We start from the raw sequence: 27,381 nt of genomic DNA, 5'->3' as shown, positions 1-27,381 counted from the left end.
TTGCTCTTATATCCAATAGTTCTTCCCAGCTGTATGTAATAAGACTTAAGATTTCCTGGGGTAGGAATGCAAGAAATAATACATAAAAAAAATAATAATACTGCATAGTTTCCTAAGAATGCAAAGCGAGGCGACCATCTCCGTTGTCTTCTCCTGTTTGCTAATGGGGTTGAATTATTATGTTGGACAGGAATTTATTTTAAGAGTGACAGAATGAGTATTGATATTGAAAACATCTTTCAACTTGTTCACTTTGAATAGAACGTTTTATTCACAAGTATATACACAATTAATTAAGAAAATAACAAATTGCATCAACAGGTATGCATACTTACACGAATCAAAGGCCATTTGATTTGTGTAAGTAAATTCCCATGTGTTTTTAAATAAAAAGTAACACAAAAAACAAACGTATTGTTCTTAGAGTCTGTCGCATTCCCACTCTGGCCCATCAGACAGATGGGGCACTTCGATAAAGAACATCTCCTTGTTGGCGGGAGGAGGAGGAGTACAGGGGGGGCTCCCCACTCCCGAATCTGGGCTTGAGGCCGCCTTAATCGCCGTGAGCGGATACGGATTTCCAGGGGCATACATCATCTCCTTCTGGTGATGAGGAGGTGCTTTGAGTCCATTGCCTCTTCCAGAGCCCTGGTGAGCATCGCCTTTCGGCTTAAAATGCTTGAGCTTGATCGTGTCCTTGCCATCGCCGGTGCAGGGCAGCAAGATGGCGACGTCCTTGCGGAACTTGGAGCTGAGGCCGAAGTAGATGAGCGGGTTGTAGAAGCTGGCCGACTTGGCAAAGAGGCGGGTGAAGATGCTGGTGAGGCTGGGTACGTGGAAGCCACAGGCCGACCACATGGAGACAACGGCGTACGGCGACCACGCCAGTATGAATGCTGTGCAGATGACAATGGATACCTGGGAGAAAACAAAAGTTAGGATGAGCGTTAAATCATAACCCATCGTTTAACGCTTGGTCTATATGTAGTATTGTTTGTACATCTGCATTGTTTTGGACTCTGACACATGCTCACTCTAATATATCTACTCTGGATTGTTTATTGGACTCACTCTGTCATTTCTTGATTTCTTGTTTAGATTTTTGTATTGAATCTGCAAAATATATTTATTTTTACACCTTTTTCCTCCCCAATTTCGTGGTATCCAATTGATAGTTACAGTCTTGTCCCATCGCTGCAACTCCCATACGGACTCAGGAGAGGCGAAGGTCGAAAGCCATGCATCCTCCGAAACACAACCCAGCCAAGCTTCTTGACACAATGACCGCTTAACCCGGAAGCCAGCTGCACCAATGTGTCAGGACTCGGGTTGTGTTTGTGCATTGCGTCCAGCCCGCCACAGGAGTCGCTAGTGCACGATGGGACAAGAACATCCCTGCCGGGCCAAACCCTCCCTTAACCCAGACGACGCTGGGCCAATTGTGCACCGCCCCATGGGTCTCACGGTCGCGGCCGGCTGCGACAGAGCCTGGATGCAGTGCCTAGGACCACTGCGCCACTCGGGAGGCCATTTGTGAGACATTCTACTGCACTCTTGGAGCTAGTAACATAAGCATTTCGCTGCACCTGCTGATAACACCTGCAAATCTTTGTACATGGCCAATAAACGTTGATTTCATTTGAATCCTACTCACAATGGTGACGTCCCTTTCAATCTTTCTCTGCCTTTCGGTCAGGTCTCCCTCAGTGGCCATGGCGTTGCCTCTCTTCACTGTGTTGATGATGGACACGTAGGTGAAGAGCATGACCAGCACGGGGATGAAGAAGCAGAATATGAGGATGGAGATGATGTAGGACTTGTAGACGGTGGAGTAGTTGGCTTTGGCCCAGTTGATTTCACACGTTCCATAACCACGATCTAAAAGGAGGAGATTGAGATAACCTTCATGTGTTTGTATGTTGTCATTTTTTAAATATTTGTTCAGGTGAAGATTGTTTAAAATGTAAGAATTACCTATATTTTGGCCCTTCGAAAAGTCAGGGTAAGTGTGACAAAAGGTCCACATATGTCAAAATGTGGTCAGTTCTCGTTTAAAGATTGTCTTCTGCTAATGTTTTAGATAGCAACTTGCTTTAGTGCTATTATTTGTTTGTCGTCATTGTGCACATACAAATCTTGAAAATGTTGCCCCACCAGAATGTTACAAGAACCTAACACAAGTAAGTGCCCCTGTATCAAATAGTATGTCACATGATTACTAGCCATGTTTATCTCACCTGTGTAACTCCCCCAGCCCAGAAGGGGCGCTCCCGACCAGAACACAGCCCCCAACCAGATGAATATTAGGCACATGCCTATGCTTGTGTTGGTTATGCAGTGAGCTAGGTAAAGGAAAAGAGTTGAAAGTTAAAAGAAAGGCTCCCACAAGAACATTGTATCTGACCAGAACATCTAGCCTACAGCCTGCATTTTTCTTCCAACTTTATTGGAATTATTGAGATGAAGATTAAAGGTTAAGGTTGTGTCACAGTGTCTTACCTTTACCCGGATGGCATCCCTTGATGTATCTTGTGACACTGATGACAGTCAAAGTATTGATGCTGCTGAGGCCGAAGACCAAGGTGAAGAAGCCGTCCACCTGGGAAAGACCAACAAAACTGTTAGGGATGCTTAGAGGGGGAAGGTGTAGGGAAGAGAATCTCAAAACAAATACAGTAGAAAAAAACAGACATCCACTGTTCTTGCAGAAGTTGAAGGACTCCAATCACTCAGAAGATTAAGTTGAAAGCAATTATCCTGCTGTTGAATACTTGTTTGGGTTCACGTACTTAACAAATCCATCACTAACCAATTACTGATTTTGTGTGAATTGGGCTCCTTTCTACTTTGCCAAATCCTTCTCCTGGTTGTTCAGTTTTCAGTTCACCAGACTGGACACTTTTATATAGCCAGAACACAGAAGAGCTAATCTAGCTACATTAAATGGAGTTAAAGATCAGTCCATCACAGCTATGGTCAGCAGTGGTGAGTATGTCTGATCAAGATCGACAGCTTCTATCAAATTAACTTCAACTTCTCTTCCTAGTAGAGACAGGAGCCAATGTACTTTGACTGATCAGATTACTTAATCTAATCTAATATATTTACATCTAAGCCCCATTCACTTTTGCCTCACGGTCAGATACACTTTGGAGGACAATGCATATGTCTATTGGAGGAAAAACCTTGGACCATAATTTCAAAAACACTGGTGGGATGCTTCAAGCAACATAGCATTTCCTGCAAATGGGGTTTCTCCATAATTGGAAACAGACCTGGGTTCAAATGCTATTTCAAATATTTAAATTTATTTTACTTACATCTGAAGTAAGTATTCAGATATATTTTATTTGAAAAGGCAAGTAGTTTAATATTTTAATGTGTTTGGAAATACACTTGGAAAGTATTTGAAAATACTCTCAAATACAATTTGGTAGATTTGGCTTTTATAAATAACAATTCAAATACGTCAATAGAAGTACTTGTTTTGGGCTGTGTATTAAAAAACGAAAATATTTTTTCTGTGTATTTTAAATACCAAATACTCAAATACACATGTAGGTCTGGTTGGAAAGTAGTTACATGCCAGAGTTCATGTCCCATCATGCATTTTACTTGCTCCTTATTAGGGTAAGCAAACCCATTAAGCTCACGTACCCATTAAACTCACTTCCAATTCTGGATTAAAAATAAATAAATAAATACATTTCCTGCTGTTTAATGTTTCAACCAATTAATCTGATTGTTATTTCCATACCAGTTTTTATTCTAAGACAATCAGATGTTTTATTATTAAGTTATTGACAGCTACATGTATGTGTAAGTTCAAAACTGCAAAGAAACTTTGGTGTGGAGGTGACTCTTGATACACCTTTTTTTGTTTACATTTTCTGTACCTTCTCAGATAAGTGATCACACTTCATGTAAAATTAAGATATTAATGTGTTGATATATGATAGCATACCACATAGGTATTAATGACTATTTCTTGCCAATTGAAAATATGGGTTTTTCATGCAACCAGTCGTACCGCATATCAGTCAATACAGTAGCAACATAACTTGGTGAACCACAACAATATAATAGATCTTAAGCACTCACAGCTCACCTTTTTTAACGCATTTAGTCTTATTTTACTGTTAAATGAACCTTGCATTGTTATACATGGTTGTCTTTTTTGTAAATTTGACATTTATCTCAGGTGGGCTTGAAGGCTACAGTAGCACAAAAATCACTCGCTCTATACAGAGTGTAAATTAAAATAATATTGTTCAATATGATCAATACTAAAGTCACATATTATTGTAGTCTATAGTGTATATTTATACCCCAAACCATTTGTTTCCAAATATTTTATGACTGAACTTTGCTATTCAGTCTTTTTTTTTTTAACCATAAATCACTGTTCCAATTAATCCCAGTAGCCTGGTTCGCATTGAAACACATGGAGAGTGTGTGTTGATAACCCTAATATTCAATGAACCTGACCATAGGTGTTTTTTCTTCAGATTTATTTTCATTCAAATAGTCAAACTACATTTATGCATCTTATGCATCTATTCATGGTTTTGTTTACCAAGATTAAAAACAATTAAGAAAAAATAAATGCCTCTGTACTCTCTCCAAGACGTTTGGAGTGGATAGATAGTCATTGATGCAGAGAGAGAAGAATAAGATCAGATTGAAGGATATCAGGGATGGAAGACCTAGAAATATTGGACAAAAATGGAAACAAATGAGGGACAAGAAGATGACTATTGGATGACTACTTATGCAGTTAGAGCCAGGCGCGTTGTCATATTGTCCATCATTCATCCAGGTTTTTCTATATTTGGGTTCACCACATGTACCTTTGTAATACAACAGTAGAGAGGGACATTTTAAACTGTCTTCACACAGATTTAGGAAGACAAGTTGAACTAACGAACAAGAATAAGACTATAGCAAATGTGAACCAGCTTTCAGATAATTCATTAAAAGTTGTTTGTGTTATGGTCTTTGTGCTTGGCGTCTTATCCACAGAGGGCCGGCGAGAGTGCATGTTTTTGTTCTAACCAAGCAGTATCACTGACTCAACTTATCAAGTCTTGGTTGAAGTCTATGATTAGTTGATTTGTCGAATCAGGTGTGTACCGGTTGGCATGAATAAAAGCCATGGGCCCACATTGTTCTCTGCGGATACGATTGGACACCCACTTTTATGAGCACTACACTATAATTTAAGTTTACATAAGATATGTCAGTTTGTAAGTTTTCAGCATTAGGAAATATATTTCAATTTATTATTTTACAGGTGGTGTAACGGCTGTCGTAGAGAGGGGACCAAAGCGCAGCGTGTTGATTGATCATGATGAATATTTATTTTAACTCAGAACACTAAAGAAAAAATAACAAAGCGAAAACAAAAGCGCACAGTTCTATCAGGTACATAAACTAAACAGAAGACAACTACCCACAAACACAGGTGGAAAAAAACCCTACTTAAGTATGATCTCCAATTAGAGACAACGAGGACCAGCTGCCTCTAATTGGAGATCATCCCAACAAACAAAAAAACATAGAAATAGAAAAACTAGAACCTAAACATAGATATACAAAACATAGAAAAACACAAAACACCCCCTGTCACGCCCTGACCTACTCTACCATAGAAAATAACATCTTACTATGGTCAGGATGTGACAGGTGGGCTTATTTGGAACACCCATGGGCTTAAAGGGTACATTTAGTACCCATTAAACCCAGTCCGGACTTTCCACATATTTTATCAAATATTTTTATCTTATATAAACAAATGGTGTAAATCAAGTCATACAATTTCACATGAGAGATTAATCGTTCATATTATCTCCACTTTTCTTACAACAATTAGGGCAAAGTATATGTTAGAAATGTCTAAACTTAGATTTTGGTGGGCTTAATAGGGATACTTATCCTATAGTCCGCAATCTCATTTTTGACAACTCTCTCACCTTACTCTGACCCAGACATTCTATAATCAAGCTTTCAATGTCTGCTGACCTCAGGACCACTTTTCTTTATCAGAAGAAAGTCTCCTCATCTGTCCTCTCTGCCCTACTTCATGTTTTTTTTATCTCAGTCTTTTTAAAATCATTTCTGTCTCTCCTCTTAGTTCGTTTTCATTTGGATGTTTTCATATTGTTTTTAGCATTGGCCAATAGTAAATGAAAAGATTATTGTTCAGTGTTAGTTGGACATTATGCAACTACGATTTGTCCCAAACAAGCAGTAACACCTGCTTGGGGAAATAACTGTAATTAACATTAAAACACCACACACACACACACACACACACACACACACACACACACACACACACACACACACACTGTTGTTGTTTTAACACGTTTGATAAAAATAGAACACGGATAACATTGTAATTTCACAGACATATTCATTTTTTTTAAGGTGGCATTTTCTCACATTGTGCACTAAAACAAAAACCCATGTGTTAAATTGATTGATAGGCTTGAACTAAAATGTATATTTTCAAGAGGCCCCAATAAAACAAGGTAATGGATATTGCCCGTCAATCACGTGTAAGCAAGGACCCAGACATTACAGGACACCTTAATGATATTAGCCCTTGCGCAAATCACACTTCCTCTTTTATCAAATGCTATAACCATGTACCAAACCTTAACCATCCATCTATGTTTGGCTGTTGATGTGGCAAAAGCATTCTTATTCCCCCCCAAGATAGTGTTAAAATTATATTACTTCAGGTACAGCCTACAGACCTTTTCTCCTGTGCTGTAGTTAGCAATATAAGGCCTTTGTGACACCTTGTAAAACCAACCTCGCTTTTTCCAGGTGACTCATCGTCATCACTTAAAGTGATGAATGTGCCAACACGCTACTTTTTATTGAATTAATGATCAACTGTCCGAAGCACCCATTGTTAATATTCTATTCGTACCCAAGCTAATAATATAAAGGACCATCCTCCCCCAAAGAACCATCGTAGTGTAGTGAATATAATGATCTGTTGCAACACATTTCTATGCTTTATCCATTGTATTATGTTTACTTAGTCTTCCATTCGGAGTGGACCATTGATATTCTTAACTAGGCAATTAACAGGAAACGACAAAGAGCTGGCAATAGAAACTAAGCCATAGAGCAGTGTTTTTGCAAATCGGCAATCGTAAAGGTAAGTTGTCTTGTTTGTGTATTTGACATTTGTGTAGAGGATGGCGAAGTTAGCATCTCACAGTGACATCACCTTCCAGGAGACCTGAACTACTAAAGTCCTGTCCAATCATGCCATGTTTTATGGGATAGCGGTAATGTCTGTCTTGTGAGTATTGCAGTGAGTATAGTATCAGATCCTGCAGTAGGATGGCACATGCTACACATGCAACACATTACCATTCACATACAATACAAATTTGAAGCATCTCACTTCTCAAAACCACTTTTCCCCCTCCAACCAGATACCCTCATTGCCTACCTGACATGTCCAGATCGAGGTAACCAGGTATCCGTTGTCCCGGAACACATTGAAGATCTCCAGGATCCCTCGGGAGTAGCCGAAGACGGAAATACTGGCGTCGGAGATGGCCAGGTTAAAGGTGAGATAGTCCGTGGGCTGCAGCGACGCACGCTGCTTGTACAGGACGAAGATCACAATACTGTTGCCAAACCACGACAGCCAACCTGACGAGGGGAAAAAAAACATTGACATACTAACTGATTGGCTTTATATAGCTCTTTTCCAGAAGCTAAAAACACTACATAGAGGGAAACTCACCCCATCTCTTACCAGTGTGTCCCAAACTACCTATGAGCAAAGGCCTTGTCAGTTTTGTGAAATGTAATGGAATTGTAGTCACACCATACAAAATGCAGCTCATAAAGCTGCATGATGCATTGAGGTGACAAAGTGCCTCATCTGTGATTTAAACCTACTGAACTTCTCTTTAAACATTGCATATTCAAAAACAAAAATTAGCATAAATCTTCCTTCATGAAATTTCCTTTAGAGCTAATTGTAGGTATTTACAGGATAGGTAGCCTACCTATCCTGTAAATAAAATTACAGTCACCCTATTGATTTCAAAAGTCAGGATCAATTTAAATAAATGTAAATACATTTGCACCAAATAACAAGTAATTACACGTCTTTCTGCCCTCTCTTAAAGAACACCAGACTGGCTGGCTGTCATTCTTTCTTGATTGACGATTTCCACGGCGTAGACAGGATCTGAATGGCTGCAGGATTCACCCCTCTTTGTCCTGGGCTACTTATAGCACCAAACCCACTAACCGTTGCCCATACACTACACTGACAGTAACAGTAGTATAACAACTGCAATAACAAAGGTTTCTGGTATTGGTGATTTGTATTCTGCAGTGCAATCGAACTCTTCATCCAATTGTTGTTTATTGCGATATCAAAATATAGTAAAAAAAAAGAAGAACAAGATAAATGTAGACTACTCTCTGGATTATTTTTTTGTAAATTAGTACAAACTACTGTCATTCATCTTACCCTAATGTTTAGGTAATAAAATAACAATTATGAAGTGGTAAACTAGCCATTAGTGACATATTTCCAGATGTTTTGCCATGAAAGCAAAACTAAATAAAGTATTTGCATCATAAAAGCAAAGCTACATTTTAAAAACGAAATTACATTCCAACAACTACATATGCAAGTTCTCCCACCTAGCACCAGCAGGTATACTCCTATAATGGTCTCCCCTTGATCCGAGAAAGGAGGGTCTTTATTCGACATGGTAAAATTGTTATTCCTCCATGGAATGTTAGCCACTTGAAAACCATTATTGGCTGACATTTTGTTGTCCGAACGTTCCAGCTGCCGAGACATACACGGAGCTGCGCGCTCTCTACTTGCTAAGACACAAAGGTGCTTCCTCTGAGTAAACACTTGACCCGCTCCTCTTTCCCTAAATCCAGTCTAAAAATATTCTTCGGCTCACAGTGTTGTCTGAGAGGGATGACGTGTACTTAGCTAATCCCAATTATACCCCGAGATTGATACCCCGCGGTGGGAAATCACTTGTTGTTTCTGACTTGAGCTATGTCGTTTTGTCCTCGAGGAAATTGATATGCAACTGAGGAAACGTCAGTGTGTTATTGTATTTGGGTGAAGTTGTAGGCTAAGCACAAGTTGTTGTGGCTTTCATTTACTACATGATTAACTCAATTTAATAAAGCCCAGTGTATAATGAAAAATATGAGTAGAGTAGCCAGCCTACACGTTTTACAGGGACGCGCTGCTGTCAAATTGAGAGCAAGTCAGCGACTACAGACAGGGACTCCCATGTAGCCTAAAACCGCTGTCCACGGTGCTGAAAATGAGAGCGCTTGCAAAGAATTAGGCTTTTACTTGTCTAAATAGTCTAAATACGTTGTTGCAGTGGCTGAGTCAAATCAATGATATCAGATCAATTAGACCTACATTTCTTCATATTAACCAACTTTTTGACTTGTATCTATTATTAAGTTTACTTACGGCATCGGACAAAATTATTTTAGGCATCTTAAATTTACCTTTTCGCCTTTAGAAAATGTATTTCAAAGTAAATGCTTCAATCTAAAACAAATGGATTAAAGCTGCCAATAATATTTTTGAGATTAAGTAGGTTATCTATAGGAGATGATGATAGGCTATTATAATGCCTTATAATGCACAGATAGTGCTACCCAAATTTCGTTCCTAGATGTTGTGTTAACTGTGTTAGTTCAGTGCTCTTAAAGGTTTAATTTTCAACTTGTATGCTAACGTTCCAGTTTTCCGTATTATAGTGTGTTACATTTGTGTATTTGTATGCTGAATTAACATGTAAATGGACAATAAATTATACTGAACAAAAATATAAACGCAACATGCAAAATTTTCAAGGACTTTACTGAGTTACAGCTCATATAAGGAAATCAGTCAATTGAAATCAATAAATTAGTCATTAATCTATGGGCCGAGGTGCAGCCATGGGTGAGAGCATAGGCCCATCCACTTGGCAGCCAGGCCAAAAATACCCACTGGGGAGCCAGGCTCTGTCAATCAGAATGAGTTTTTACAAAAAAAATGGCTTTATTAGAGACAAAAATACTCCTCAGATGATCCCGCAAGTGAAGAAGCCGCGTATGGAGGTCTCGGGCTGGCGTGGTTACACGTGGTTGTGAGTCCGGTTGAACGTGTTGCCAAATTCTCTAAAACGACATTGGAACCAGTTTACGGTAGAGAAATGAACATTCAATTCTCTGGTAACAGCTCTGGTGGATATTCCTGCAGTCAGCATGCCAATTGCACGCTCCAACAAAACTTGAGACATCTATGGCATTGTGTTGTGTTACAAAACTGCACGTTTGTGTAATTATCATGCTGTTTAATCAGCTTTTTGATATGCCACAGCTGTCAGTCAGGTGAATGGATTATCTTGTCAAAGGAGAAATGCTCACTAACAGGGATGTAAAACAAATTGGTGCACAAAGTTTGAGAGAAATAATCATTTTGTATGTAAGGAAAATGTCTGGGATTTTTTGTTTCTGCTCATGAAACATCGGACCAACACTTTACATGTTGCGTTTATATTTTTGCTTAGTATATATTGTATCCTCAAAAGCTAAATGGAACATGGTAGACATAAAGCAGGGCTATTCAACTGGGGGCCCACTGGCCAGATCCGGACCGTTTATTCATTTAGACTGGCCCTTTGATCAATTTTCAACATTAATAAAAGATCTGCAAAGAAATCCCCTCCAAAATCTGAACAAAAAAATATATAACTGCAAAAGGGGGTGGAGTTGCAATCTACTGCAGAGACAGCCTGCAGAGTTCTGTCATGCTATCCAGGTCTGTGCCCAAACAGTTCAAGCTTCTACTTTTAAGAATCCACCTTTCCAAAAATATGTCTCTCACTGTTGCCGCTTGTTATAGACCCCCCTCAGCACCCAGCTGTGCCCTGGACACCATATGTGAATTAATTACCACCCATTTATCTTCAGAGTTTGTACTGTTAGGTACAAACTGGGATATGTTTAACACCCCGGCCGTCCTACAATCTAAGCTAGATGCCCTCAATCTCACACAAATTATCAAGGAACCTATCAGGTACAACCCTAAATCCGTAAACACAGGCACCCTCGTAGATATCATCCTGACCAACCTGCCCTCTAAATACACCTCTGCTGTCTTCAACCAGGATCTCAGCGATCATTGCTTGCATCCGTAATTGCTCCGCGGTCAAACAACCACCCCTCATCACTGTCAAACGCTCCCTAAAACATTTCAGTGAGCAGGCCTTTCAAATCGACCTGGCCCAGGTATCCTGGAAGGATATTGACCTCATTCCATAAGTAGAGGATGCCTGGTTATTCTTTAAAAGTGCTTTCCTCACCATCTTAAATAAGCATGCCCCATTCAAAACATTTTGAACTAAGAACAGATATAGCCCTTTGTCATGACGTTGGCCTCTTTGAGTACAGGGAGGACAGTTGACCCCCTCCCCCCTTGCACCATCCCCCAACCTACCTTCCCAGGCCCTGTGTGAAAGGGTTGTAAAAACTCTAAGAGAAGAATCTCTTGCCACATGGCCCATAGAGAGACACAGGAAATTCTTCCAACTCACAGAATTGGGGAGCCAAGCGACATTTGTGTTCTGGAGAAGGTATGAAAGATTGGTGAAGAATCCAGCTACGAACTGGTCCGCTTGCTACAATTTTGTGATACTCAGAAGAGACAATATAGCCATATTACCATAAAACGGTTTATATAATAGCTTCAGCCTTGAGACTTGCATCCACATGGTTGTATAGAATGTATTAATAAGGATAAAGCTATTTGTAATACATTGAGATGCTATGTACTGATGTTAATGTGATAAGCTTGGTACAGAAATCCAATTCTAACTCAGTCATCGGCACGCCCCCAGGGACACAGACAGGACCAGGCGTCATTTGACAAGCCTGTTCTATGGTCACTATAAAACACACCCTGATTTACATTTCTAACAGACCCGGCCTCCACTCCATTGCGAGTTGTTTTGACCATCGTTTTGACCATCCAAGTACTCTACTGAAAGTGAACTATACCACGTGGTTAACTTTTAGACTATCGATACTGACAGAATAAGAACAAGTCTTTGATATTAATTATTAGTCTGCAGCTAAGTAAATTATATAATTGAACGCGAAGACCAACGAAACATCCATTCTATGACGACATTAATGAATGTCGCTTTGAAAGATCCATTCTGAGAGAGAGAGAGAGAGAGAGAGAGAGAGAGAGAGAGAGAGAGAGAGAGAGAGAGAGAGAGAGAGAGAGAGAGAGAGAGAGAGAACTCTCCAACCGAACAACGCTCCAACAAGGATCCCGACGACACACCGAGCGTAAATATATATTGATTGCAATTGTTCCCGAATGAGTGAGCGTTCAATTGTTAATATTAATGAACTCTGTAGGGTCTTCTCAGCTGCCCTTTATGACCCATTGTCTAACAGACCAGCCATGCCTGTTTAGACCACTAGGGCACATTACTCTACCAATTCTTTGTGATGATAATTACTGTTTGTATACTTTCTGTGAATTAATTAGTTTAGTAAATAAATGATTTTAAGACAATTGATGTATGGATGACTCTTAGTAAAGACTGGGTTCGTGCAGATACAACAATTTACGACGTTTGGAATGAGACTGGACGCGAGGTAAAATACACCATTTAAACCAGAAGATAATCGGCCTATACTATAACAGAATATAATATATAATGTTATAATATAGGAAAGTTATATTAGGAAAATTATAGCTTTGTAATCTGAATATTTTCCTTGGTGCCCCGATCTCCTAGTTAATTACAATTAAACGATGAATCAGTTTGATCGCGTGATAATAATTACAGGGAGTTAATTGATAAACATGTCTTCAGTTTAATGGTACCCCAAAGACACGACACCTTGGTTCACTCCAGACCTGACTGCCCTTGACCAGCACAAAAACATCCTGTGGCGTATTGCATTAGGATCGAATAGCCCCTGCGATATGCAAAATTTCAGGGAAGTTAGGAACCAACATACACAAGCAGTTAGAAAAGCAAAGGCTAGCTTTTTCAAACAGAAATGTGCATCCTGTAGCACCAACTCCAAAAAGTTCTGATACACTGTAAAGTCCATGGAGAATAAGAGCACCTCCTCCCAGCTGCCCACTGCACTGAGGCTAGGAAACACTGTCACCACAGATAAATCTACGATAATCGAGATTTTCAATAAGCATTTTTCTACGGCTGGCCATGCTTACCACCTGGCTACCCCTACCCCGGTAAACAGCTCTGCACCGCCCACAGCAACTTGCCCAAGCTTCCCCCATTTCTCCTTCACCCAAATCCAGATAGCTGATGTCCTGAAAGAGCTGCTGAAAGAGGTCCTGAAAGACCCCTACAAATCAGCTGGGCTAGACAATCTGGACCCTTTCTAAAATTATCCCCTGCAATTGTTGCAACCCCTATTACTAGCCTGTTCAACCTCTCTCTCGTATCATCTGAGATCCCCAAAGATTGGAAAGCTGCCGCGGTCATCCCCCTCTTCAAAGGGGGAGACTCTAGACCCAAACTGTTACAGACCTATATCTATCCTACCCTGCCTTTCTAAGGTCTTTGAAAGCCAAGTTAACAAACAGATCACCGACCATTTCGAATCCCACCGTACCTTCTCCCGCTATGCAATCTTGTTTCCGAGCTGGTCACGGGTGCACCTCAGCCACGCTCAAGGTCCTAAATGATATCATAAATGATATAAATGTTGTAAATGATATTGCAAATGCCTTAGATGATAGAAAGTACTGTGCTGCGTTGTTTGTAGATTTGTCAAAAGCTTTTGACACTGTAGACCATGCTATCCTTTTGAGTAAGCTGTCATCTATAGGACTGGGCACTGATGCCTACCAATGGTTTTATGACTATCTTAAAGATAGAACTCAGGCCGTCATGGTCGACGGGGTCAAGTCTGACCCCTTACAGTTACTTAAAGGGGTCCCTCAGGGTTCAATAATTGGCCCACTATTGTTCTCACTTTATATAAACAACATTGGTGATGATGTCAGATATTGTAAATTCCATTTATATGCAGATGACACAGTAATGTACTCTATTGCTCCAACAGCGGACCAAGCTTTAATGCAGTTGGAGTCTGATTTTAGGATACTACAGGGGTCTCTTTTACAGCTTAAACTTGTTTTAAACGCTAAGAAAACAAATGTCCTGTTTTTTTCTAGGTCTAAACTCTCAGTTAGAGACTTTTGTAATCACCAGCTTGGATGGTACTCAAATCAAACAGGTCTCTGCATATAAATACTTAGGGGTATGGTTAGATAATAGGCTTTCTTTTAAAAAACATGTTACTGAATTGGGAAAAAAGCTCAAATTCAAGATAGGGTTCCTTTACAGAAACAGGGCTTGTCTGTCCTCCGTAAATAGAAACAAATTGTGCAGGCTACTTTTATGTCCGTTTTAGATTATGGTGATATTATCTATATGCATGCATCGGCAAACACATTAAAACCACTGGATGCTATTTACCATTGTGCACTCAGGTTTATCACGGGTGATAGTTACAAAACTCATCACTGTATCCTATATCAACATGTGGGTTGGGCCTCTCTATCTGTGAGGCGAGAGCAACATGCTCTCTTGTTTATTTATAAAGCACTTCTTTTAAAACTACCTCCATATATATCATCATTAATTTCCACTAGATATACTAATTTTAAAACCAGATCACATGTGGATTACATTAGAGACTCCTGCGGTCTCCACAGAGTTGGGTAGGACTGCCTTCAGTTCCTTTGCACCTTATTTATGTAACAAACTGCAGATCCAACTTAAGTTAGACACTCTGGTGTCCCTTGCCCATTTCAAAAATGTTATGGAGGATCAATATGATGTTGTCTGTGATTGTTTCTGTTGAATTGTGTCTTTGTTTTGTATGTTTGAAATGTTCTTGTCTGTATGCCTAAAACTGTACATGTCAACATGTTTACACAGGGCACAGCCGTAAAAGAGATCCAGGTCTCAGTCGGTTTTCCCTGTTAAAATAAAGAAAACGCATAACCGCCATCGATAAGAGACAATACTGTGGAGCCATATTCATCGACCTGGCCAAGGCTTTTGACTCTGTCAATCACCGCATTCTTATCGGCAAACTCAACAGCCTTGGTTTCTCAAATCACTGCCTCGCCTGGTTCACCAACTACTTCTCAGACAGAGTTCAGTGTGTCAAGTCGGAGGGCCTGTTGTCCGGACCTCTGGCAGTCTCTATGGGGGTGCCACAGGGTTCAATTCTCGGACAACTCTTTTCTCTGTATACATCAATGATGTTGCTCTTGCTGCTGGTGATGCTCTGATCCACCTCCACGCAGACGACACCATTCTGTATACTTCTGGCCCTTCTTTGGACACTGTGTTAACAAACCTCCAGACGAGCTTCAATGCCATATAACTCTCCTTCCGTGGCCTCCAACTGCTCTTAAATGCAAGTAAAAATAAATGCATGCTCTTCAACCGATCGCCGCCCGCACCTGCCTGCCCGTCCAGCGTCACTACACTCTGGACGGTTCTGACTTAGAATATGTGGACAACTACAAATACCTAGGTGTCTGGTTAGACTGTAAACTCTCCTTCCAGACTCACATTAAGCATATCCAATCCAAAATTAAATCCAGAATCAGCTTCCTATTTCGCAACAAAGCATCCTTCACTCATGCCGATGTCATTTACAAAATAGCCTCCAACACTCTACTCAGCAAATTGGATGCAGTCTATCACAGTGCCATCCGTTTTGTTACCAAAGCCCCATATACTACCCACCACTGCGACCTGTATGCTCTCGTTGGCTGGCCCTCGCTTCATATTCGTTGCCAAACCCACTGGCTCCAGGTCATCTATAAGTCTTTGCTAGGTAAAGCCTTGCCTTAACTCAGCTCACTGGTCACCATAGCAGCACTCACCTGTAGCACATGCTCCAGCAGGTATATTTCACTGGTCTCCCCCAAAGCCAACTCCTCCTTTGGCCGCCTTTCCTTCCAGTTCTCTGCTGCCAATGACTAGAACGAATTGCAAAAGTCACTGAAGCTGGAGACTCATATCTCCTTCACTAACTTTAAGTATCAGCTGTCAGAGCAGCTCACAGATCATTGCACGTGTACATAGCCCATCTGTAAATAGCCCACCCAACTACCTCATCCCAATATTGTTTTGTTTTTTTGCTCCTTTGCACCCGAGTATCTCTACTTGCACATTCATCTTCTGCACATCTTTCACTCCAGTGTTTAATTGCTAAATTGTAAATATTTCGCCACTATGGCCTATTTATTGCCTTACCTCCCTAATCCTACTTCATTTGCACACACTGTATATAGACTTTTCTATTGTGTTATTGACTGTACATTTGTTTACTCCATGTGTAACTCTCTGTTGTTTGTGTCGCACTGCATGACTTTATCTTGGCCAGGTTGCAGTTGTAAATGAGAACTTGTTCTCAGCTGGCCTACCTGGTAAATAAAGGTGAAATAAAAAAATAAATAAAAATAAAAGTTCTGTTCCAAAATTACAAGCACTTTTGTGGTTATCTGTAGTGTGGTTTCTAGCGCCTATGTGGCATGTTGATTATTTTTTCTTCACATGAATTTGGCTCTAGCGTTTGAAAAGTTTAAGTTACAAAAACTTATGACCCCATTCCTGAAAGCTATGACTCTCAGGAACATGTACATGCTTTATATTTTCCTCTCTGATGCTCACAAGGACTCGCTGAAAGGAAGTGTGAGGGAAATTACTGAGGGAAATGAATTCAAAGCATACTTCCTTCAGATTGGAATTTGGCATTACCTGATTTGAGATACTTAGCTTTCAGATGATTTTACAATGACCGAATTACTTTGAATTAAAAAGCTTTTAATAGTTATTTAAATTAAATAAAAATGGTGGGCAATCGTTTTGCCTTTTCCTTTTCAATGATGATAAAATGTTTCGGTTGCACCTCGACTCTCATTGGTTGAGCACTCTCCACTTCTTTCCAAATTACTTTTATCAACATTTAATTTGAAGAAAAGTGCTTTATTGGTGTGTGTGTGTGTGTTGCTTTTTTTATACTGTTCTTCCAAAGAATAATCGCATGTGGAAAATGTCCGGCCCCCCTGCAATTAACCTTTTTTACATCTGGCCCCTGTAAGAATATAGTTGAATATTTTTTTTATTTGAAACAATCGGCATACCTTTTGTTTAGTTTGACCTTCCTTTGGTAACCGCAGTGCAATAACAAAACCATCATGAATAGCCTATGTTGTGTTGATTGTGACTTGTGTGAATATAAGATGCCAACTGTATTTAATGCCCGGTTTGTGGATTGATGCATGCAGTAGCTAGTAGACATTTGTATAGTGGAAGACACTCCGAATTCTTTTCCTTGTGAACTGCAAAGGGAAAAGTCAAACTGTGTACATAGGTCATCCCTTTACTGTCATGACCTCTCTGCTAGGGTCAGGCCCATTAGGAGCTTACTGAGCTAATGTGACCTCACGGTGAACGGTGAACAGATCACAGAACTGTGCCTTGGGGCTACATACTTTCTACCTGGAGTAGAGCGGTGTGCAATCTCAGAACAAATTTTACACTAGTAAAATGTAAGGTGTGACGTGGAAATGGACCTCATGAGCTGAACACACACACCAGCTGTGTCTTGATATCCATTGTTAGACGCACACACACACCAGCCAGCTCTTGATAGCCACTGTCCCTGCATGTTAACATCTGTAGCTTTCAGACTCATAGCAGCTGGGTTCATTCATAAAAGGAATTATATTAAGTCATTCTCAGACGTCAGCCATAACCAGGAAGGCCAGTCCTCCCTTTTCACCTCAGCCAGTCTAAGTGCACTCCTAGACCACCTAATTGCACGTAACAGCTAGCTGAGCGCACCAAGCTTATGCATGGGAGTCAAATGATGGTGTCGGCTTCAAGCGCCTTTATTAAGGTAATGATCCAAGACAGAGTGCCCTTCATTTGGTGAGTCATGGTTTATGAGTAATGTTCTGACGAAAGAACGCCGCTATTCCTGTGTAGCTGTATTCAATGAGGGCTCTTACCCAACCCATGCCTTGACCGCTGATTCTCTTTCTCTGTCTTTCTGTCTCTTTCTCTTAGACTCATGGGTCTTTTTCTTTCTCTCTTCCTTTCTCCCTTACAAGGCACATGTTTTTTATTTAACTGTGTAACGTGTTGGAAGTCCTTGAAATGCTAAAAGGAAATTCACAAAAGAATGCACTATAGACCATAAATACATAAAATTCTTGTACAGAGCATTTCCTACTTTACAAAGCCTCAATTTAGGCTAGCAATTTGGGAAGCTTCCTCCGAAGTTTCATTTTACCATGGCAACTCAAAGGAAATTGTTTGAGAAACAATTATATTGAAGATACTTTTACATAAGAAAAGTAACACAATTAATTGTCAGAGTAGGTGTTATATCCAACTCCAAGATGAAAGCACATTGAATGTCTCTCTCTTCACTCTCTCTCTTGCTCTTTTCTCACTCTTTTTCTCCCTCTCTCCTTTCTATTTCTACAGTATCACCTTTAATGTGTCACTACAGGATTTATGTTCTTCTCTCCTCTAATGCGGTCGTATACGAATTCCCCTCTTTCTCCGTCTGATGGGCGCAAATGGAAGCCGTTTGGCCATAGCGAGGGGTGTTAATGACTCCCCTCCTGTGGCGTGTGTGGGGAGGAAGCGTAGGATGAGGGCTTCGGGAGGCGGGAGAGGACAGGGCTCCATGTCAATTTAACGGTGCAAATTGCATTAAGTGATCAGAACTTAAAGTGGAACTGACAGCATTTTAGCAACATGAAATCTTATTAAAATCGGTTCATATACACCCACAGGAACAATATGACACTTTTTAAAAACATTTTCTGCCAAGTGAGCACTTAGATATGGTCCTTTTAACATTTTCATAAATTAATAGAACATCTGGGAAAGACGTATACTAAAGCATTTGTAAAAATTCGAAGCAATATAGAGTGGTAAAGCAGCCGTGCGCTTGGACAATTAATAGACTGCAGTAAATAAAACATAATAAAAACATATCTTGTCCAGGACCAGTGTCTACGCAGACCAATGCGCCATAGCCAATCAGCTACAGTAGGCTTAAATGCAAATAAGCCATTTGCCACATGGCCCTGCCATCATTCACTTTGAAGTAGACCGTGTTTGCAGGCAATAGCAACAGCACAACTTTAGATCATTTGAACGCATTCGCCAAAAGCCACAAAATACACCTGAATGGATTTCTGCAAATATGTAAATACCACGTGAGTCCTCTTACATTTGGGAACTTCACAGTCCTATTGATCAAACAACCATGAAAAGATACGTTCTCTCCCTCAGTTGCCTATGTACATCAACAACAACAAGATCAATAACTAATGCTAGCCAGAGCGAGATGAGCTCAAATCTAACGAGGGAACGTTAGATAAACCCTCTCAAGCTGCTTCAGTGCATCGCGAATGGGTGGAGGAAGCAAACAATGTACAAGGCCAACTGTGATTTACAACGCGATAGCAATATTTTTTGTACTACCAAGAAATGTATTGGTGAATTATATTAATAATGCTTTTAACTGCATCCATCTTCAGTTGAAGGCATTCAGTTGTACAACTGACTAGGTATCCTCCTTTCTCTTTCCATTTCCTTTCCCTTACTGTACATCATGGAATTTTGAATCAAATATAACCTATTTTTAAAAACCTCTTATGAAGTTGGTTTTGTAGCATAAACCAGGGATTTTATATTTTTGACTATTATGATTGTCTGTTTGTTTCATATCTGTAAAGTAGTTAAAATGCTGTCAGTTCCACTTTAACCGCTACATCAGATGAGCAGAATGCCTGTTAATGAGTGACAGAAAACACTGGGCCTCTGCAGGGAAACCCTGATACACTGCCCACTGTGAAGGACTGTCAGTCTGAGGAGGAGTTTAATTATCAAGTGTTGTTTCAGGGTAATTTAACATTCGTATAAATTTGTAACGTGATTGCGATATACAGATATCAAAGCAGTTAGCACAAACACACAGCTTAAAACGATACATTCTCTGGGCTCCACTTGACTGTGGTCAACACGGGCCTATTTGTTTAGCCTCCCATCTCTATGCTAATGTCAGGAAGTGTTCGTGAATGGATGACTTGTAGCTTTGTGATTAAACATTACTTTTCATTTCCCTCTCAAACAAATCCTCAATGAAGCTTAGAGCGAGGAGGACTGCCTTTTTGCAGTGGAGAGGATTACTCTTAATGGCAAGTTTTCGGGATTTTTTTGTCTTTACAAAGATCAAACCATTGTCTGTTATGGAATAAAAACAGCCGTTTTGGGTAGCGGTCGACCGATTATGATTTTTCAACGCCGATACCAATTATTGGAGAACAAAAAAAAGTTTTGGGGGTTTTCCAATAAAATAATGACAATTACAACAATACTGAATGAACAATGAACACTTATTTTAACTTAATATAATACATAAAACATGTTTTTGTCTCAAATAAATAATGAAACATGTTCAATTTGGTTTAAATAATGCAAAAACACAGTGCTGGCAAACGCAGTAAAGTGCTGTTTGAATGAATGCTTACGAGCCTGCTGCTGCCTACCACCGCTCAGTCAGACTGCTCTATCAAATCATAGACTTAATGTAATGTAATAAACACACAGAAATACGAGCCTTTGATCATTTATATGGTCAAATCCGGAAACTATAATTTCAAAAACAAAACGTTTATTCTTTCAGTGAAATACGGAACCTTTCCGTATTTTATCGAATGGGTTGCAACCCTAAGTCGAAATATTACTGTTACATTGTACAACCTTCAATGTTATGTCATAATTATGTAAAATTCTGGCAAATTAATTACGGTCTTTGCTAGGAAGAAATGGTCTTCACACAGTTCGCAACGAGCCAGGCAGCCCAAACTTTTGCATATACCCTGACTCTGCTTGCATGAACGCAAGAGAAGTGACAATTTCTCTAGTTAATATTGCTTGCTAACATGCATTTATTTTAACTACATATGCAGGTTTAAAAAACTTCTGTGTATTGATTTTAAGAAAGGCATTGATGTTTATGGTTAGGTACATTTGTGCAACAATTGTGCTTTTTTCTCGAATGCGCTTGTTAACCTCTCTAGGGTAGGGGGCAGTATTTGCACGGCCGGATAAAAAACGTACCCGATTTAATCTGGTTATTACTACTGCCCAGAAACTAGAATATGCATATAATTGTTTGATTTGGATAGAAAACACCCTAAAGTTTCTAAAACTGTTTGAATGGTGTCTGTGAGTATAACAGAACTCATATGGCAGGCAAAAACCTGAGAAGATTCCAAACAGGAAGCGCCCTCTCTGACCATTTCTTGGCCTTCTACACTCTCTTTATTGAAAACTGAGGATCTCTGCTGTAACGTGACACTTCCTACGGCTCCCATAGGCTCTCAGAGGGCGCCAGAACGTTGAATGATGACTTTGCAGGCCATGGCTGAAAAACTGGGGCGCATTTGGTAAGTGGTCGATCAGAGAACAATGAGACGGGGATGCGCGTGCACGTGAAGAGTCCATTTTAGATTTTTAGTCTTTGAACGAAAACAGGGTTTCCCAGTTGGAATATTATCGCTTTTTTACGAGAAAAATCGCATAAAAATTGATTTTAAACAGCGGTTCACATGCTTCGAAGTACAGTAATGGAATATTTAGAAATGTTTTGTCACGATACGTGCCGGGCGCGTCACCCTTCGTTACCCTTCGGATAGTGTCTTGAACGCACGAACAAAACAGAGGATATTTGAACATAACTATGGATTATTTTGAACCAAACCAACATTTGTTATTGAAGTAGAAGTCCTGGGAGTGCATTCTGACGAAGAACAGCAAAGGTAATCCAATTTTTCTTATAGTAAATCTGAGTTTGGTGAGTGCCAAACTTGGTGGGTGTCAAAATAGCCAGCCCGTGATGGCGAGCTATCTACTCAGAATATTGCAAAATGTGCTTTTGCCGAAAAGCTATTTTAAAATCGGACATTGCGATTGCATAAAGGAGTTCTGTATCTATAATTCTTAAAATAATTATGTTTTTTGTGAACGTTTATCGTGAGTAATTTAGTAAATTCACCGGAATTTTGCAGTGGGTATGCTAGTTCTGAACGTCACATGCTAATGTAAAAAGCTGTTTTTTGATATAAATATGAACTTGATTGAACAAAACATGCATGTATTGTATAACATAATGTCCTAGGAGTGTCATCTGATGAAGATCATCAAAGGTTAGTGCTGCATTTAGCTGTGGTTTGGGTTTATGTGACATTATATGCTAGCTTGAAAAATGGGTGTCTGATTATTTCTGGCTGGGTACTCTGCTGACATAATCTAATGTTTTGCTTTCGTTGTAAAGCCTTTTTGAAATCGGACAGTGTGGTTAGATTAACGAGAGTCTTGTCTTTAAAATGGTGTAAAATAGTCATATGTTTGAGAAATTGAAGTAATAGCATTTCTAAGGTATTTGAATATCGCGCCACGGGATTCCACTGGCTGTTGAGTAGGTGGGACGATTTCGTCCCACATACCCTAGAGAGGTTAAATCATCACCCGTTTGGTGCAGTAGGCTGTAATTCGATGATAAATTATCAGGCACTGCATTGATTATATTCAACGCAGGACAAGCTAGTTAACCAAGTAATATCATCAACTGTGTGTAGTTAACTAGTGATTATGTTAAGATTGATTGTTTTTATAAGATAAGTTTAATGCTAGCTAGCAAGTTACCTTGGCTCCTTGCAGCCACAGGTCCTTTTGATGCTGCACTCGCATAATAGGTGGTCAGCCTGTCACGCAGTCTCCTCGTGGATTGCAATGTAATCGGCCATGATCGGCGTCCAAAAAGGCCGATTACCGATTGTTATGAAAACTTGAAATTGGCCCTAATTAATCGGCCATGCCTGAACTCAATTAAATAGCATCTAATCCCATCCCAGTCTGTCCTTGGAATTGTCCCATTATGTAGATTAGGATTGGGCGAGTCTAGAATGACACATCATCCCATCGGCCTGTCCAAACATCGTTGATATTCGATTGTATATCAGTGATGTAAATGATGTGTAATGCAGCCTGTGTCATAGCCCATCTGTAAATAGCCCATCCAACTACCTCATCCCCATACTGTATTTATTTATATATCTTGCTCCTTTGCATCCCAGTATCTCTACTTGCACATTCATCTTCTGCACATCTACCATTCCAGTGTTTAATTGCTATATTGTAATTACTTCGCCAGCCATGGCCTATTTATTCCCTTACCTCCCTTATCCTACCTCATTTGCACACACTGTATATAGACTTTTTCTACTGTATTATTGACTGCATCTTTGTTTATTCCATGTGTAACTCTGTGTTGTTGTATGTGTCGAACTGCTTTGCTTTTTCTTGACCAGGCCGCAGTTGTAAATGAGAACTTGTTCTCAACTAGCCTATAGCCTACCTGGTTAAATAAAGGTGAAAAAAAAGAAAGTGCGTAATACCCTAGATGCAGTCGCATAAAAACAAAAAACATTTGTCATAAGAAACTAGCTCCCTGGTATACAGAAAATACCAGAGCCCTGAAGTGAGCTTCCAGAAAATTGGAATGGAAATGGCGCTACACCAAACTGTATGTCTTCTGACTAGCTTGGAAAGGCAGTATCGAAGAGCCCTCACTGCTGCTCGATCATCCTATTTTTCCAACTTAATTGAGGAGAATAAGAACAATCCAACATTTATTTTTGATACAGTCGCAAAGCTAACTAAAAAGCAGCATCACACAAGAGAGGATGGCTTTCACTTCAGCAGTAATAAATTCATTAACTTCTTTGACGAGAAGATAATGATCATTAGAAAGCAAATGACGGACTCCTCATTAAATCGGCGTATTTCTCCAAAGCTCAGTTGTCTTGAGTCTGCACAACACTGCCAGGACCTAGGATCAAGGGAGACACTCAAGTTTTTTAATACTATATCTCTTGACACATTGATGAAAATAGTCTTGGCCTCTAAACCTTCAAGCTGCATACTGGAACCTATTCCAACTAAACTACTGAAAGAGCTGCTTCCTGTGCTTGGCCCTCCTATGTTGAATATAATGAACAGCTCCCTATCCACTGGATGTGTACCAAACTAAAAGTAGCAGTAATAAAGCCTCTCTTGAAAAAGCCAAACCTTGACCCTGAAAATATAAAAAACTATCGGCCTATATCGAATCTCCCATTCCTCTCAAACATGTTAGAAAAAGCTGTTGGCCAGCAACTCACTGCCTTCCTGAAGACAAACAATGTATACGAAACGCTTCAGTCTGGTTTTAGACCCCATCATAGCACCGAGACTGCACTCGTGAAGGTGGCAAATTACCTTTTAATGGTGTCAGACCAAGGCTCTGTATCTGTCCTCGTGCTCCTAGACCTTAGTGCTGCTTGTGATAGCATCGATCACCACATTCTTTTGGAGAGATTGGAAACCCAAATTGGTCTACACGGACAAGTTCTGGCCTGGTTTAGATCTTATCTGTTGGAAAGATATCAGTTTGTCTCTGTGGATGGTTTGTCTTCTGACAAATCAACTGTACATTTTGGTGTTCCTCAAGGTACCATTTTAGGACCAATATTGTTTTTACTATATATTTTACCTCTTGGTGATGTCATTCGGAAACATAATGTTAACTTTCAGAATACACAGCTGTACATTTCGATGAAACATGGTGAAGCCCCAAAAGTGCCCTCCCTGGAAGCCTGTGTTTCAGACATAAGGCAAATGTTTTACTTTGTAGCTTGGACAAAACAGAGATGCTAATTCTAGGTCCCATTGAAATGAGGAGAAATTTTGTTCGATCTGACAATTAATCTTGATGGTTGTACAGTCATCTCAAATAAAACTGTGAAGGACCTCGGCGTTACTCTGGACCCTGATCTCTCTTTTGACGAACATATCAAGAATATTTCATAGACAGCTTTTTTCCATCTTCGTAACATTGAAAAAATCTGAAACTTTCTGTCCAAAAATGATACAGAAAAATTAATCCATGCTTTTGTCACTTCTAGATTAGACTACTCCAATGCTCTACTTTCCGGCTACCTGGATAAAGCACTAAATAAACTTCAGTTAGTGCTAAACACGGCTGCTAGAATCTTGACTAGAACCCCCAAAAATATCATTTTCCTCCAGTGCTAGCCTCTCTACACTGGCTTCCTATTAAGGGTAGGGCTGATTTCAAGGTTTTACTGCTAACCTACAAAGCATTACATGGGCTTGCTCCTACCGGTCTTTCCGATTTGGTCCTGCAGTACATACCTACACATACGCTACGATCACAAGACGCAGGCCTCCTTACTGTCCCTAGAATTTCTAAGCAAACAGCTGGAGGTAGGGCATTCTCCTATAGAACTCCATTTTTATGGAATGGTCTGCCTACCCATGTGAGAGACGCAGACTCGGTCTCAACCTTTAAGTCTTTATTGAAGACTCATCTCTTTAGTAGGTCCTATGATTGAGTGTAGTCTGGCCTAGGGGTGTGAAGGTGAACGGAAAGGCACTGGAGCGATGAATTTCCCTTGCTGTCTCTGCCTGGCCGGTTCCCGTCTCTCCACTGGGATTCTCTGCCTCTAACCCTATTACAGGGGCTGAGTCACTGGCTTACTGGTGCTCTTCCATGCTGTCCCTAGGAGGGGTGCGTCACTTGAGTGGGTTGAGTCATTGATGTGATCTTCCTGTCTGGATTGGCACCCCCCTCGGGTTCCTGCCGTGGGGGAGATCTTCGTGGGCTATACTTGGCCTTGTCTCAGGGTAATAGGTTGGTGGTTGAAGATATCTCTCTAGTGGTGTGGGGGCTGTGCTTTAGCAAAGTGGGTGGGGTTATATCCTGCCTGTTCAGGGCCACAGTGTCTCCCTACCACTCCTGTCTCAGCCTCCAGTATTTATGCTGCAATAATTTGTGTCGGGGGCTAGAGTCAGTCTGTTATATCTGCGGCATTTCTCCTGTCTTATCCGGTGTCCTGTGTGAATTTAAGTATGCCCCCTCTAACTATCTCTCTCTCTTTTTCTCTCTTTCTCTCTCTTCTCTCGGAGGACCTGAGCCCTAGGACCATGCCTTAGGACTACCTGGCCTGATGACTCCTTGCTGTTTCCTGCGGCTATGGAACCCTGACCTGTTCACTGGACGTGCTACCTTGTCCCAGACCTGCTGTTTTGGACTCTCTCTCTACCGCTGTCTCTAACTCTGAATGATCGGCTATGAAAAGCCAACTGACATTTACTCCTGAGGTGTTGACTTGTTGCACCATCTACAACCACTGTGATTATTATTCTCTGACCCTGCTGGTAATCTATGAACGTTTGAACATCTCGGCCATGTTCTGTTATAATCTCCACCCGGCACAACCAGAAGAGGACTGGCCACCCCTCAGAGCCTGGTTCCTCTCTAGGTTTCTTCCTAAGTTCTTGCCTTTCTAGCGAGTTTTTCCTATCCACCGTGCTTCTACGTCTGCATTGCTTGCTGTTTTGGGTTTTAGGCTGGGTTTCTGTACAGCACTTTGTGACATTGGCTGATGTAAAAAGGGCTTTATAAATACATTTGATTGAATGATTGATTGATTGATCTGCACACACGTGTTCACATTTTCTGTCTGGTGCCCGCATCGCAGTCATTGTTGTTTTCATTACTAATAATAACTTTGGAAATGTATGCCTTTCTATCAAAGGAAGTGCCTTATTGCGTTATAATAGTTTCTGTATGTCTTGTTATGTTGTTTCTACTGTAGCTCACTGTATGTATGGAGCATAATATACTTTTATGTTCCTTATAACCGCGGACACGCGAGGAAACGTTACTCATTTCATAACCTTTATGGTGTTATATTCAATTGTGTTTATGTAGCTAGCTACATTCTTCTATTAGCTCTGTAAAACAATGCTAATTGCGTCAGAGAAGTATTAGCTTGTGTTGTATTTTTAAGCTACCCCTGGCCTTATGACTCCCAAGTGGCGCAGCGGTCAAAGGCACTGCATCTCAGTTCTAGAGGCGTCACTACAGACACCCTGGTTCGAATCCAGGCTGTATCACAACCGGCAATGATTGGGAGTTCCATAGGGCGGCGCACAATTGTCCTAGCGTCGTCCGAGTTTTGCCGTGTAGGCCGTTATTGTAAACAATAATTTGTTCTTAAATAGTTAAATAAATAAAAAATATATGACCATGGTTTGTTTTCATGTGGCCTATTTAGCATAGCTCTGTTCTGCCCTGCCCCGTTGTGGAGCTCAACAGTTAGTGTTTCTTACTGTTATAACT

The 27,381-nt window shown here is 40.3% G+C and overlaps 1 protein-coding gene across 1 annotated transcript; it reads right to left on the bottom strand.

Annotated features, from left to right (window-relative positions):
- Positions 1-357: 357 nt before the first annotated feature.
- On the bottom strand, positions 358-8,871 carry LOC106586364 (visual pigment-like receptor peropsin). Its single transcript, XM_014173565.3, has 6 exons — positions 8,692-8,871; positions 7,475-7,680; positions 2,500-2,599; positions 2,238-2,342; positions 1,655-1,878; positions 358-918 (listed from the first exon to the last, which is right to left on the bottom strand). The coding sequence occupies exons 1-6, from the start codon at positions 8,852-8,854 to the stop codon at positions 421-423; spliced, it is 1,296 nt and encodes a 431-aa protein (XP_014029040.3). The 5' UTR covers positions 8,855-8,871; the 3' UTR covers positions 358-420.
- Between the last annotated feature and the right edge of the window lie 18,510 nt (positions 8,872-27,381).

Source organism: Salmo salar, chromosome 02 (genome assembly GCF_965601325.2).
Source record: "Salmo salar chromosome 02, fSalSal1, whole genome shotgun sequence".
Lineage (NCBI taxonomy): Eukaryota > Metazoa > Chordata > Actinopteri > Salmoniformes > Salmonidae > Salmo > Salmo salar.
Note: the sequence above shows the minus strand (reverse complement) of the source record. Positions and strands in the feature narration are given on the sequence as shown.

What these genes read in the sequence shown, in the direction of transcription:
- LOC106586364 (XM_014173565.3), bottom strand. Translation starts at nt 8,854, where the DNA reads ATGTCTCGGCAGCTGGAACGTTCGGACAACAAAATGTCAGCCAATAAT. An exon ending in GGGATGCCATCCGGGTAAAG is followed by an intron (nt 2,343 to 2,499) that starts GTAAGACACTGT and finishes TCCTTTACCTAG; the next exon opens with CTCACTGCATAACCAACACA. An exon ending in TTGAAAGGGACGTCACCATT is followed by an intron (nt 919 to 1,654) that starts GTGAGTAGGATT and finishes GTTTTCTCCCAG; the next exon opens with GTATCCATTGTCATCTGCAC.